The 12,937-nt window shown below is 37.1% G+C and overlaps 2 protein-coding genes across 3 annotated transcripts in view; both read left to right on the top strand.

Moving 5' to 3' along the window:
- Positions 1-1,092, top strand: part of LOC107660113 (indian hedgehog B protein-like) — an 8,642-nt gene extending 7,550 nt beyond the window's left edge. The window contains exon 3 of the mRNA XM_016449343.1: positions 356-1,092. Within this exon, the coding sequence (XP_016304829.1) occupies positions 356-1,041 (686 nt within the window). The 3' untranslated portion in view covers positions 1,042-1,092. The remainder of the gene's footprint in view (positions 1-355) is intronic.
- A 2,529-nt stretch (positions 1,093-3,621) lies between these two features.
- Positions 3,622-12,937, top strand: part of bin1b (bridging integrator 1b) — a 23,768-nt gene continuing 14,452 nt past the window's right edge. Inside the window, exons 1-2 of one of the 2 annotated variants that reach the window (XM_016449069.1) lie at positions 3,622-4,055; positions 12,820-12,900. In XM_016449069.1, the coding sequence (XP_016304555.1) occupies positions 3,975-4,055; positions 12,820-12,900 (162 nt within the window). In that variant the 5' untranslated portion in view covers positions 3,622-3,974. The remainder of the gene's footprint in view (positions 4,056-12,819; positions 12,901-12,937) is intronic. The other variant, XM_016449068.1, reaches the window with a different exon arrangement.

Here is a 12,937-nt window from a genome sequence, read left to right as displayed (position 1 = left end):
ATTATGTATATATTGTAATTTGTACAAAAAAAGGCAAGATTGACAGTCAAGTTAGAATCAGTCCACTAGGAGGCGCTCCTACGCCAACGTCCCAATGAAGAAGTAAAAGTCCCACTTTGAGGACACCACACTGATCCTATTTACCAACTCAACCAATCACTGAGCGAAACATCATTGGACCAACCAATGAATGAAGGGTCAAAAGACTAGAGGTATATTAATCAAAAATGAAGATTAGAAACAGGGGCTTGGGCATGGAATCCATTCTTTATTTCCTTAATGAAACATTTTCTGTTCCTTTCTTTCTCCATCTTCCCATTCCTCTCTTCCATTCCTTCCTCAAACGTTTCTTCAGAGCACTCAGTAGCAGCAAAGACGGGCGGCTGTTTCCCTGGAGGGGCTTTGGTGACAATGGAGGATGGCACTCGTAGACCAATCCGAGACCTACGAACAGGAGATCTTGTTCTGGCCTCAATGGGAAGTGATGGGTCTGGTGAGCTCGTCTACAGCAAGGTCCTCACCTTCCTGGACCGTAGCCCCATTACTCAGAAGCACTTTTATGTGATCAGCACTGAGGATGGGGACAGCGCCTCCTTAACAGCAGGTCATTTACTGTTTATCTGGGTTGGAAACTGCTCCAGCGGGGACCTGCCAGTGCTTGGATTCCTCCGGACGATATTTGCCAGTGATGCCCAGCCAGGGCAGTGTTTGCTGATCGTCAATGAAGGCGAATTCAGGATGCGTGTTTCACGGATCTCTCGAGTGGAGGTGCGGGAGGACCGGGGGGCTTACGCCCCACTTACTGCCCATGGGACTTTGGTGGTGAATGGTGTGATGACCTCATGCTACGCTGCGGTGAATGAACCACAGCTAGCTCACTGGGCATTTGCACCTCTACGCCTGTTGTACAGCTGGACCGGACCGGATCGGATCCTTAAGAACGGCTTACACTGGTACTCTCAGGTCCTACTCAGTGTGGGAACACTACTGCTAGACTCAGAACTCTTCCACCCTTGGGCCTTAGAAGATCATGAAAGATGATGGATTGAAAAGGAACTCAGAGTGAGTGAGGGGTGGGAAGACAGACAGATGGAAACGACTGAACGCTCAGGGTTTATGACTTAAGGGGATAGTGCTAAGTTAGGTGAAATATGTACCGAAAGCAGACTTTTTGAATGACTAAAGTGTGTAAGTGACACCAAGCAGAATTGCAAAATTGCAAAAATAATTTTTAATGCCCATTGACCCAAACTCGTGCCATGGACCCTTTTTCAAATTTGTGGGGTTCTCAGAAGCAGAAAACATACACTTCTATAAAGTGCTGCGAGATGACCTATTTTTGCAGGCCAAAACACGGAAACGAGTTAGCATTTTAGCACTTCCAGGTCCATCTTCCAGAAGTCAATGTTTTTTTTTGTTTTTTTTTTATGGTTTATTGGTTAAAAGCCTGAAATTAGGTCTGTAGTTAACACAAGTTCAAGATATTTCCACGTCTTATTCTATGGCATTCAGTAATACGTGTCTTTTGCTTGTCTTGAAAAAGGTGATTTCTAACAGGAGACTAAATGGGAGATATTAAACGTCATCACGCCAAACAGGAAAACTCATCTACTCACCAGCCCACTTTTACAGACATGTTGTGTTCATAATCTCTTGCAGACTTTTCTAACACAAACTTTCAGGTGAAATGTTTCTTATATAAAGACTGAAAGAGTTGGCGACCATGCTTGACCATGCAAGAGCCATGCGAACATGGTGTAGTTTGTTTAAAGCCTATGTTTATCTTTTTACATCTGGAAATGTAATTTAGTCTTCAAAATTCATAAAAGTTGTTAAATTGTAAAATGACCAAAATGTGAAAGAATCATAAACATTTGCTTATTTTCTTCAGTAATCCAAAAGTCAGTGGAAAAATCCTATTGTCTTTTTGTTGAGGGAACCAGGGTGATGCGAACCTCAGGGTTGACCTACAAAAATATGTCATTACTACAGCGCTCTATACAGTACATTTACAATGTTAATAACTGGGGAAAAGCATCATCACAGTCTGTGAAAAGGTCCATTGGTTGAATCAGTGTGGCTGTGTCGGATTCGTCAAACAAATGGAGCAATGTCAGTGTTTACACTTTTCAGGAGACTCATTATACTTATAGCTGTCTTTGCATAAGCTATAATAATAATAATAAAAAAAAAAAGTATTTCACATTGAAAAACTTCCACACATCACTTTTAACTGTAAAAAAACAGATTACAAACTGACCTCTTGTTTTTCTTCTTACAGAAATTGTGAGAGACCAAACCTTGTCTGTGCCTTATGTTTGTTCGCTATTCCCGTAATCCCGTCTCTTTTGTCATTAGTCTTAAAACAGTCTGTTAAACTATTTAAAAAAAAAAATGTTTTACAAGCTTTGTAATATCATTAAGGTAATATAAGGTATTCAGGTAAAGTATTTAAAATCTATTTTTGAAATTAAACTTTACACAAATAATTTATTTTGTCTCATATTTGCACTTTGCTGGCTATTACAATTTCTTTAATTCATTAATTTGTCATCTGTTGGATGTTTTGTCTGTGTCAATGGTTCTCAGCCTTTTTGATTCCAAATCCCCCATTTGACCAAGACATTATTGGAAGGCCCTCCTGTCGAAGCTGATTTTTACCTCTGGTACTTCTGTTGTAATAAAAAACTGGTTTAGAACCACTAGTCTATATGTAATTGTTCACTGCTGGTGAAAACGGACAGTACAGAGTGCAAGAGAAGTCAGATGGGTTTAATGTAACAGGAATCGCATGTGATATGACACCAGTGAATGGATAAACTCTCCTCTTACTAATGAGACCATGCAAACATGCCATTTAAACTAGTCTCATCTTTTAAATTCTCAAGACACTAAAACATTAGGTTGAATAGGATGACATATCGCAAGCTTTATTGTTGTTATCTTATAGAAGTGTATTGCAGCATTTCGAATGTTATCAACTTTTCATGATGAACCTCTTGTGTTGTGTTATTATTCCTCACTTAACTGGTTAAAAGCATCTGCTATATAAACATGCATACAGTAAATGCCAATCAACACGTCACCGGCGTGACCAACTTTTGGAAATCTTTTGCTTCAGATGCCATGGACCCCCCAAAATAATCATTCTGTTGCATCCTAAAATTTAAAAGGCAACTGTATATTTTCATGTATAAAAACCAAACTTATTCTGTAAAAAAATAATATAAAAAAAGTGTCCAATCTTATTGGTAAATGTTTAGCTTTAATAAATATATCTGGTTTAATATTTAGTAAATATTATGTTGCATTATTAGGTTTTGTACAGACTACTTCTGTACTGTTAGATGTATTTTTATTTATTTAAATCAATTTTAATTAATTAATGTTTTATTTAGTTTTATTTATTTATTTGTACTTTTTCAAAGACCCCCTAGCACTTTCTTGCAACGACTAGGAGTTTAAAAACACGTGGTATAACTATCCAATAAGACTTTGTATAACTTTCCAGAAAAAAAAAGAAGAAGATGCCATTATATCGTGATCGTGTTTACCTGTGCCTTTAAGAGAGTGTCTATAATAAGTAGTGGAAACTTAATCCAGCGCGCTCTCTCTCTCCGTCCCTCCTTCTCTCTCTCTCTCTCTCTCTCTTGTTTTCCAGTCGCTTGTTACCAGAGGCGAAAAACGGAACCCCTTAGACCGTATATTGTTTGACAGTTTTAAGTTTAAACTTTTTGGTAGCGTAGTTTGGAAAGGGTTTAGTCTAATAATAACTCTCCGTGTCCACATTTAGGACTCTAAACTCGCGCACTGTCTCTTTAAGAGGGTTTACCCACAGACCTCCTGTTGATCCGACAGTATTTCCCCATACATTACTGTTCTTCTGTATCTCCTGCCAGTCTCTCTGCGCTTTGCTTCATTCATAACGGTTTATTTATTTATTCACTTTGGAAACTTCAAGTGGAAGCTCAAACATGGCAGAGGTAGGGAAAGGAGTCAACGCCGGGAAACTGGCCAGTAATGTACAGAAGAGGATAACCCGAGCACAAGAGAAGGTATGCGTGCTTATATCTACTATTTTTGTATATGCATGTATTTGTTGTTGTTATATAGTTTGCACATTCATCTGCGACCGGCTGAATAGGTGTTCTAAGTGTCAAATATTCTGACACTGTTTACTGTAGGAAGAAATTGTAAAAAATAACAGCTGAACCGCATTGAAACGCTTCATACAATACTCGCTCATGTGTTTGTTATGCTCTTTTGCATTGGAAATGGTTTAATTTCTCATTCCAACATCAGTTCCTGTTGAAGTTAAGTTTGAAATTGATTCATTTGAGATGAAGTGCATTAAACAGCAGCTGGTAGAGACCACAGCTCTTTTGACATTTGTGTTTTTCTTGGCATTGAATCAATCTTTATTCTATTGTATTATATTGTATTGTATTGTATTGTAGACTGGGGCTATTTGTCACACTTTGTACTCCACTGAATATTTCTTAGGTTATGTTTAATTTTGAAAGTCAGGCTTGAATGAATGAATAAAATAACTATTGAACATTTCCACTGTCTTTGCTCAAGTTTAAAAAAACACAACAGTTCAAACTAGTAATGTCAAACGATTAATCACATCCAAAAACAGTTTTTGTTTACATAATATATGTGTGTGTACTGTGTATATTTATTATGTATATATAAATATACACACATGCATATATATTTAAGAAAAATATATAAAATATTTATATGTATATGTAATAAATTATATATATATATATATATGTATATATGTAAATATTTTTTCAAATATATACATGTATGTTTGTGTATTTATATATTCATTATAAATATACACAGTACACACATATATTATGTAAATAAAAACTGTTTTTGGATGTGATTAATCATGATTAATCATGACTAATCGTTTGACAGCAGTAGTTCAAACTTAATTGATAATTTATGGGCATATTGGCATGTTGCCACATGGGGTAAGTTGTTTCATTGGGAAGCTGCAGTTATTGATTTGAAATTTAAAGTAAAAAAATTCTTTAGAAAAAGCTTTCTCATCAGTGTGTGTGTGTGTGTTTTTTTTTTTTTTTTTTAAATGTGTTGTGGGCTCCACAATGTAAACAGTAAAATTATTCTGAAACAATTCATAAAACAGCAAAAATGATACATAATTATAAAATTACACACGTGACAACTTGCCCCTCCCTGAACTATTACGAAAAAAACGTTGTGCCTATAATCTACCTTCATTATTGGCACTTGTCTGAATGTGTGTCAGTGTTTTTTTCTCCACTTGTTTAAGGTGTTTGGATTCATAAAAAACCGCTGCTAGAGCATTTGTGCCGTTGGACCTTATAATTACTGAATCCTTATGACAACCTCCTCATGCCCCAACTAGTTTTGCTCTCTCCTGTAATGTTTTGTATCACAGAAAAGCCCAGAATGTACACCAGATTAAAACAGTACACAGTAGTTAAGATACACCAGGACTTAAAACAGTGACATGTATGGATCAGAGATATTCACAAACAACTTATGTCCACTGCAGAATGAATCACTGGCTCTCAGGAACATTTGGAGCAGGTTGGAAATGGTGATGTTGTGACAGAGTTTAAGTCTCAGTCAGAGTATGAGTGGTGCATCAACACAAACAGACCCACAGCTGAAAGCAGGAGGTTCTACACAGGAAGTGCTATTTCCACGCTAAACACTCCAAATGACCGCTGGCCTCCCAGAGCACACAGCTGGACACCAGAACCTTGCACTGTGTAAAAGTGACATGCTTTTGATTTGAGTCATTTTAGGATGGAAGACCAGGGTTATAGGAACTGCTTGATAAATTCAGCCGCTCTCTAGGTGTATTTTAGGGGTCTGAGACTTGGTGAGTTGCACTGGCACTAGGATCAGTTTGGTCACCTGACAGAGGCTGCTTAAGAAACATCAGAAATTAATTCATTTTAGTCTTGTAGAATGCTGGTCATTTTTGTTTTCGGTTGTTTCATCCTAAATATTGTTTCACCGTTTTAATCTTTCATAAGGTGGACGTATAAGAGGCTTAGATGACTTTGATAGGAGATTTCTAGAAAAGATAGTTCTAGCATTTCCTGCCCCTATAGACCAAGCATGCTCGTTACTTTGTAATCATATAGATGTTTACAGAGAATTAAGAGGTTATTTAGGATCATTGTCTGCTTCTGTGTTTGTGTTCCTCTTCCTAGGGTCTCTTCTGTCCTGCATGCTAGACTCATAGTGCTGATCTTCAGTGTCTTTGTGTATAGAATTCGGAGGTCTCTCTCATCATTCTCAACATCATCAAGTGTTGCAGTATTTTTAACAGTGAAAAAAAGTATGAAATTATTCCTTATTGTCATGGAGAACCAAAAAATTGGTGTTCCTTCAACAGGCACTGGCGCTTAATTTGCAAAGAACCTACTTGAAACTACATAAAATTAACTCTGTGCAGGTAGGTATAGGCTTATTTGTAGCTGTAATAGACTTCCATTCAAGTGTTTGGGGTCGGTAGCATTTTTTAATGTTGTTGACAGAAACAAAAATACTTTCAGAAATTGATAAAACATACAGTAAATCTAAAATATTGTGAAATATTATTACAATTTAATTGTTTTCTATGTGAATATATTTTAAAGTGTAATTTATTCCTGTGATGCAAAGCTGAGTTTTCAGCATCAGTACTCTAGTCTTCAGTGTCACATGATCTTTCAGAAATAATTCAAATATGCTGATTTAATGCTAAAAAAAAAAGTTTTTATTATTATAAATGTTGTAACATTATAAACGTCTTTACCGTAAATTTTCAGCAGTTTTGCTTTTTTTTCTTCAAAAAAAACAAAAAAAACTTAACCCAAAATTTTGAACGGTAATGTAAATCTGAGTGATCTGACTTAAAGGAATGGTTAACCCCAAAATGATTTTGTCATCATTTACTCTTCCCGTCATTCCCAATTCTGAAATCTGGAGACAGATTTGAGTTTCTTTTGCTCAAATAGCGTCAAAAAACTTTGTTTTTTTTCAGGCTAGACCAGCCAATGTGCATGTGCAGTCCTAAGCACTCAGATGACTTTACCGATTAGTGATTGGCTCTTTTATTTAGAAGGCGGGACTATTCCATCATATTGCGCGTTGCACTTTCTCCCATTCATAGTAATAGTCTTTGTATATCTAAAGTCTTTGCTACTGTTTCTTAAGTTGCTTTAGTCATATTTGGAGCTTGTATGGAAAAGAGCAGCATGAACATACTGCCCAATGTCTCCATCTCCTTCTGAATTTTAATTTTTCCATGAACGATCCCTTTAATACATTTTTGGAATGAGTGATTTTGTCTGTAGACTTTACAATGGGCCTAAATATTATTTGTCAGCACTTGATTTAGTTGCATTTAGTGTACTTCATGGTGGCTCAAGTCCTCAGCTGTCGCTACCCTTTAGGAGTGTAAAAAGCTGGACTCATTTCAAAAGTATCTGTATGTGTGTATTCTTCTGTGTGTGTGTGTGCACTCCTTCTAAATGATATGCTGGCCATCAGCATGATTGCCTTGAAGTAAGGTCGCAGTCTCCTCTTCTCCCCTGAAACTCAGCCAGGTAGAGGAGCGTTAACCATGATCCTTTAGTGGCATATGGCACACATCTCTGCATTCTTTTCTCACTCCTCACTTCTCCCTCATCCACCTGTCTGTCATTAGATGATGTTTGTCACTAATTTGGAACATCAGGCTTTTTTCTGTAGAAACATTCCAGAAGTGTGCAGTCGCTATGAAGTGATAACGACCCTGGAGGACAAGAGATGGGTGGAAAGTTACAACAACCTCCTTTTCTCAGATTTGAAACCCAAATGAAGTGTCCTCAGCCTTCTCCTGACCTCTGCTCTGATTGGACAGGCGATCTGTCACTTAAAAGCTCCGGCAGAGGTTCAAGCATGAGCCACACCCCTCTTCCGCACTCCACCCACACACCTGTCCGTCCTCATAGAGCTACAGAGCAGTGTGTGGATTGGGCTATGAATAGAAGACAGGCTGTAGCTGTGAGCTAATCCCCAGAAACCCCTTGTGCGACAAACCGTGGTGTGTGTGAATGCCAACGGCTGTGGTCTGGGGTATTTTTGGGGCTGTAACTGAACACCAGCACACGTCGACCAGAAGTAAAGACCAGGGGCCTTTATAAAACACAGATGAAGTGACATTTGGCTTATACTTGGGAGAATTCGGTCATAATTTTGCACACACACACACATATAGGCTACTGCTAAATCTCTCTCATTGTAAGCTCCTTTAACCTGTTAGTTAAACCGCAGACACACTAATTAAGCCCATCCGCTTGCCACTCCCATGAGACAGCAGAAGTGTGGGTGTGTGTTTACTTTAGACAGATTTGTCCCAAATATAGCTCAGTCTGACAAAACATTTGTGTACATGTGGGGAACGTCCTTTTTTGATCCTAAAAATCCAAAAGGCCTTCTTTTACAGTATAGAAACCAATAGAAGTCTATGCTGTTGTAGAGGAAAGAGAGAATTAATTTGCGTTTGTACATCGTCAGATCATGTTGGAGTATTAATATGGATAACTGCATCAATTAGTATAAACTTGCCTCTCAGTTGCTCGAATGTTTCACTCACACACACACACACTGAGGAATCTCTCAGCTGCCGGACAAATGATCAGCGCTGGTCTGATCAGAGCTGTATAAATTAAACATGCTGATTCAGAAATAGTTCTCCCATAAATGAAAAGTTTCTCATCATTTACTCGTGTCATTCAAAACCCGTATGACTTTTTGTCTGTGAAACACAGGAGACAACTTGAAAAATGTTCCTGCTGCTCATATACAATTCCAGGGATGTCCAGGGACTCCAAAAAGTAGTCATACGACTTGTGCGCTATATTAGTCTTCTAAAGCCATATGAACAGACTGTAATTTAAGCAATTTTTAGGAAATAATCACATTATGCAAGGCAGGTTTCAAATGAGGAAACATACAGGATGATAAAATTAGCAGTACTTCAATACTGAGTTTCGATAGTAAATCAGAAGAGTAAAGCAGCTAGAGCAGAAGTGTAACTGCAGAAAAGTTGAGGGATTTTTTTTTTATAGTTATAAATTTAAGTGCTCTTGGAATAGAACTTCCAGTAGAGTGTATCACTGTGGTGCTTTTAAAACAGTCTGTTCTTGTGATTGGATGGTCATTCATGAACTATTAGTTTATTGTGTGTTTATTAAATGACAAATGAATGAAAGACTTGGGTCTCTGGAGGTGAACTAATCAATTATGTTTCTCATAACTTGCCTTTGGCTACATTATAATGATTTCTTAATTTGAAATAGGCTATGTGTAGAAAATCTTAGGCTGAGTTGGTTATTGCAACCAGAACGGCGAGTCCATTAAAACTCATTCAGTCATCAAACTCCTTTTTCCAGTTTATCTCAACATGCAGGAGTAGACATTTCTCATGGAAGGCAAGTGATGGTAACTGTTGGTTTCTGGCAAGCAATAAGCAAATAGAAACAATTAGTAGATGGGTCAAAGATGAGACGTTACCATTTTGGTGTCGGCATCAAATTATGTTTACAAAAGTAAATGTTAAATGCAAGTAAAGAGTGTACTTTAAGTTTCATATTTCAAATAACTTTGGTGAAAATAAAATATAAAATATGGGGGAAATAATGTTCCAAAGTGAAAAATTGTCATTCAATGTCATGATCCGGGCTTTGATTTTATCATTACATCTTTAAATAAACATATAAAATACCAAGTTAAAAAATAAATTTGTTGTCTTGGCATTTTCAAAAAAGTGTTGGCTGTGTTATATTAAAAAGACTGTCTTATTGTTTTTTTAAAGTGATGAAATAACCAGGGGACTTTTGTCCCGAAAATGCAGTTTGTCAGAGGTCATTCAGTGTAACAGGAACAAGATGCCATTCTGAAATCATATAAAAAACTGATAGTCATTCAGCAGTCAGTTAGTTTATTGCTCTTAAATATTTGTTAATTCCACCTGTTCATGGTGTGGTATCCGAAGTTACAAAAACACGTCATTCGGTGAAATGCCAAAAAAACACTTTTATTATTAGATTTCTTTTTTTTAATTCGGAGATGTTGTAATTAATTGTGATTAACTTTACTGGCCAAGCTCACTGTTCGATACAGGCAGCCAGTTGATTGCCTGCAATATAAGCTGAAGTAGAAGTTTCATCACTCAGGGTAATGTTTTTGTCGTGATGAACAGTAATGCAAATTCTCTGTTACACTACAGTGTCATCCATTACACTGAATGACAGCATCACTGTAGAAATAACACTTTTAGCGTCTTATTTACATTAAGGATAAATGAGGAATGTTCAACACTGACAAATGTGTGTTAAACTTAATAAATATTAATATTTGAATGCATTTTTGTATTGATTCATTTGTGTTATTGATTAATTTTAGATGCCCACAAACAGAGAGAGCTGCTAGGCACTGTAAAAAGACAAAAACCTAATAAAGTAAATGCAGACCCAGAAGCTTGGGTGGCACTCTTAAAGCCCGTTCACACCAAGAACAATAACTATAACAGTAACTATGCTAGCCTCCACACCAATTAACGATAGCACTGTTCGTTCAAATAACTGATATACAAGCCAGCCTGATTAATTGAATAATCTTTTTTTTATTAATTGACCAATAACCATGCCTGTTTGACTGATAAACAAAAGTATTAACTCAGTCATATTAGTGGATGTTGCTCTATTTCAGATAATTTAAAGTGAACTTTAAGTAGTGAGTGAAATAAATGTTCTTCTATCTTATAAATTCTGTATTATTTTATCATATCATTCATCAACCACCTCCTCTCTCTAGATATCTCGTCAGCCATTGAAAAATCCACGTTGTTCGACCACTAGCTCAGTGCCTGACAGTGGGTGTACGGTCATATCCAGTGTTCCTGGAAGACCTCTGAGTCAGAGAGAATGCCTTAAGTCCCAGATCTGCTCTACTGCTCAGGGAGCACAGGTCATCATGACAAAGATCCAGGCCTCTGTATTTTAAGATGTCGGGGGGCTCGAGGGAGGGGTCCTGCTGCAATGCATTCGGGATCAGCTTTCAAATACTCCCTGCACAGTAATACACATTCATACATTCTTCAAGAAGAGCACAGCTGACACGGCCTTTATTAATATAGGCCAAGAGAAAGCCAGCGGGAGATTAAAGGGTTACTATGATTTCCACTCGAGCTTTATTGAAACCCTTTGCTCTACTAGTCCAGGAACTTACTGTATTTTTCTATTTAGTTATATCTGAAAACTGTTACAAAAATGAACAGAATGCACAGTTTCCTGTTATGTGTAGCCTTTTTTGCTCTAGGTACTTTTTATTTGTAGAGAAGTGAGCATTCTGTCTTCCATTGGTCAGCCAAACAGTCCCATCCCAAACTGTTTAGGGAAATTAACCTTTAGATGGCTTACTTGTCTTTGCATATTCAAATTTTTTGAAAGTATTTTAACATGGACACAATGTGAGACCATTCAGGGATGCACCATCCTATAAACTTCATTCTTTCATCTTGAATCCTTTTGACATTATGAAAGGGACTTCACAGGATGTGCTATTCTGTTGCCTGTGTCAGGCTGAAGGAAACCAATATCTCTGTGTCACAAATGGCATGGCATGATTAATATGCTGCGAGAAGTGATATGGGGGAGCAGACGGAAAAGGAAATGACCTCTGAATAAATAGAACCATGCACTACCTCATACATGTTGGTCAGGAAGTAGGGCAATCTGAACTAAAGGAAATGTGCATAATTAAATCGGCTAGGAAATAGTTGTATAATGGAAACATCCTATGGAATAAAAGGACATTGTGCTTTGAACTTTTGGCAGGTGTTTGTATGTGTGTGTGGCAAGAAAGTTCAGTTAATGAGAACTCGTCATAAGCCTCTTTGAATAAGTTTCATTTTTTATGAACAGTTACTGTATGTCAGCGTTCTTCATGGGGAAGAAGAACATGGAACCGATACTGAAAGCACCATTTGTGTTGGCCGGGGATCTAAGATCCTATTTCTTGCCACCTTTTTAAGACACACATACACATCTACACTCTTAAGATTGCGTTTTTCATTCGTTTAAAATAAAAAAGGCATTTAAAAAATTGTTAATCAGATGAATGAATCAAAAAGTCCATGTAATGCGAAATGTCTGACAGCTGCTGAAGAATTTATTAAAGCAATAATGCCATGCTGATGATTTTATCACAATTATAGGATGTGGTTAAACCTGACAGCAATGTATAATAATAATAATAATAAATAATTTGATTTATTATCACTACTGTTAATCACAATAAACAAGTTGATTAGCTTGACAGAAATTCAGATAAATATGGTACGGATAACTTTCTTTGCTTGTTACTTTGTCACGTCGCATCTGTTTAGGACATGTTGACTGTAGGCTGTTTATGGTTTTCACACAGTTCTAACCAGATACAGTGTGATAAGTTCAATGTTATTAAAGTTGATTATGAGGGGCATGATGCAACTAAACCAGTCTTTTCACAAAATATATTATACTCACTTTTATACATAGTTCTTTGTTTGTTTCTTTACATTAATTCAAATTTTTTTAGCGCTTTCGTTTACAAAGAAAAACCACTTGTTACATTTGACATTTTTAGGTTATGATATTTTCAAATTCTTGCCTTGGTCCCCACAAACACAAAGGCCGGCTTACACACCAGTAATGCAGATGTTTTGTACCAGTATGTGTTTGTATATTAGAGTATGTATGATGTCGGCTGCTTTGCGTTGCTCTCTGATAGGTGTTGCAGAAGTTGGGAAAGGCGGATGAAACGAAAGACACAGCATTTGAGGAGGAAGTGGCCAAATTCAACAAGCAGCTGGTAAGAGCCTTAAACCTTCACCCTCTCTGACTCCCCC

The sequence above is a fragment of the Sinocyclocheilus anshuiensis genome, unplaced genomic scaffold, assembly GCF_001515605.1.
Source record: "Sinocyclocheilus anshuiensis isolate Anshui unplaced genomic scaffold, SAMN03320099.WGS_v1.1 scaffold55, whole genome shotgun sequence".
Lineage (NCBI taxonomy): Eukaryota > Metazoa > Chordata > Actinopteri > Cypriniformes > Cyprinidae > Sinocyclocheilus > Sinocyclocheilus anshuiensis.
The sequence above is the reverse complement of the archived record's forward strand: the minus strand, read 5'-3'. Positions and strand labels throughout refer to the sequence as shown.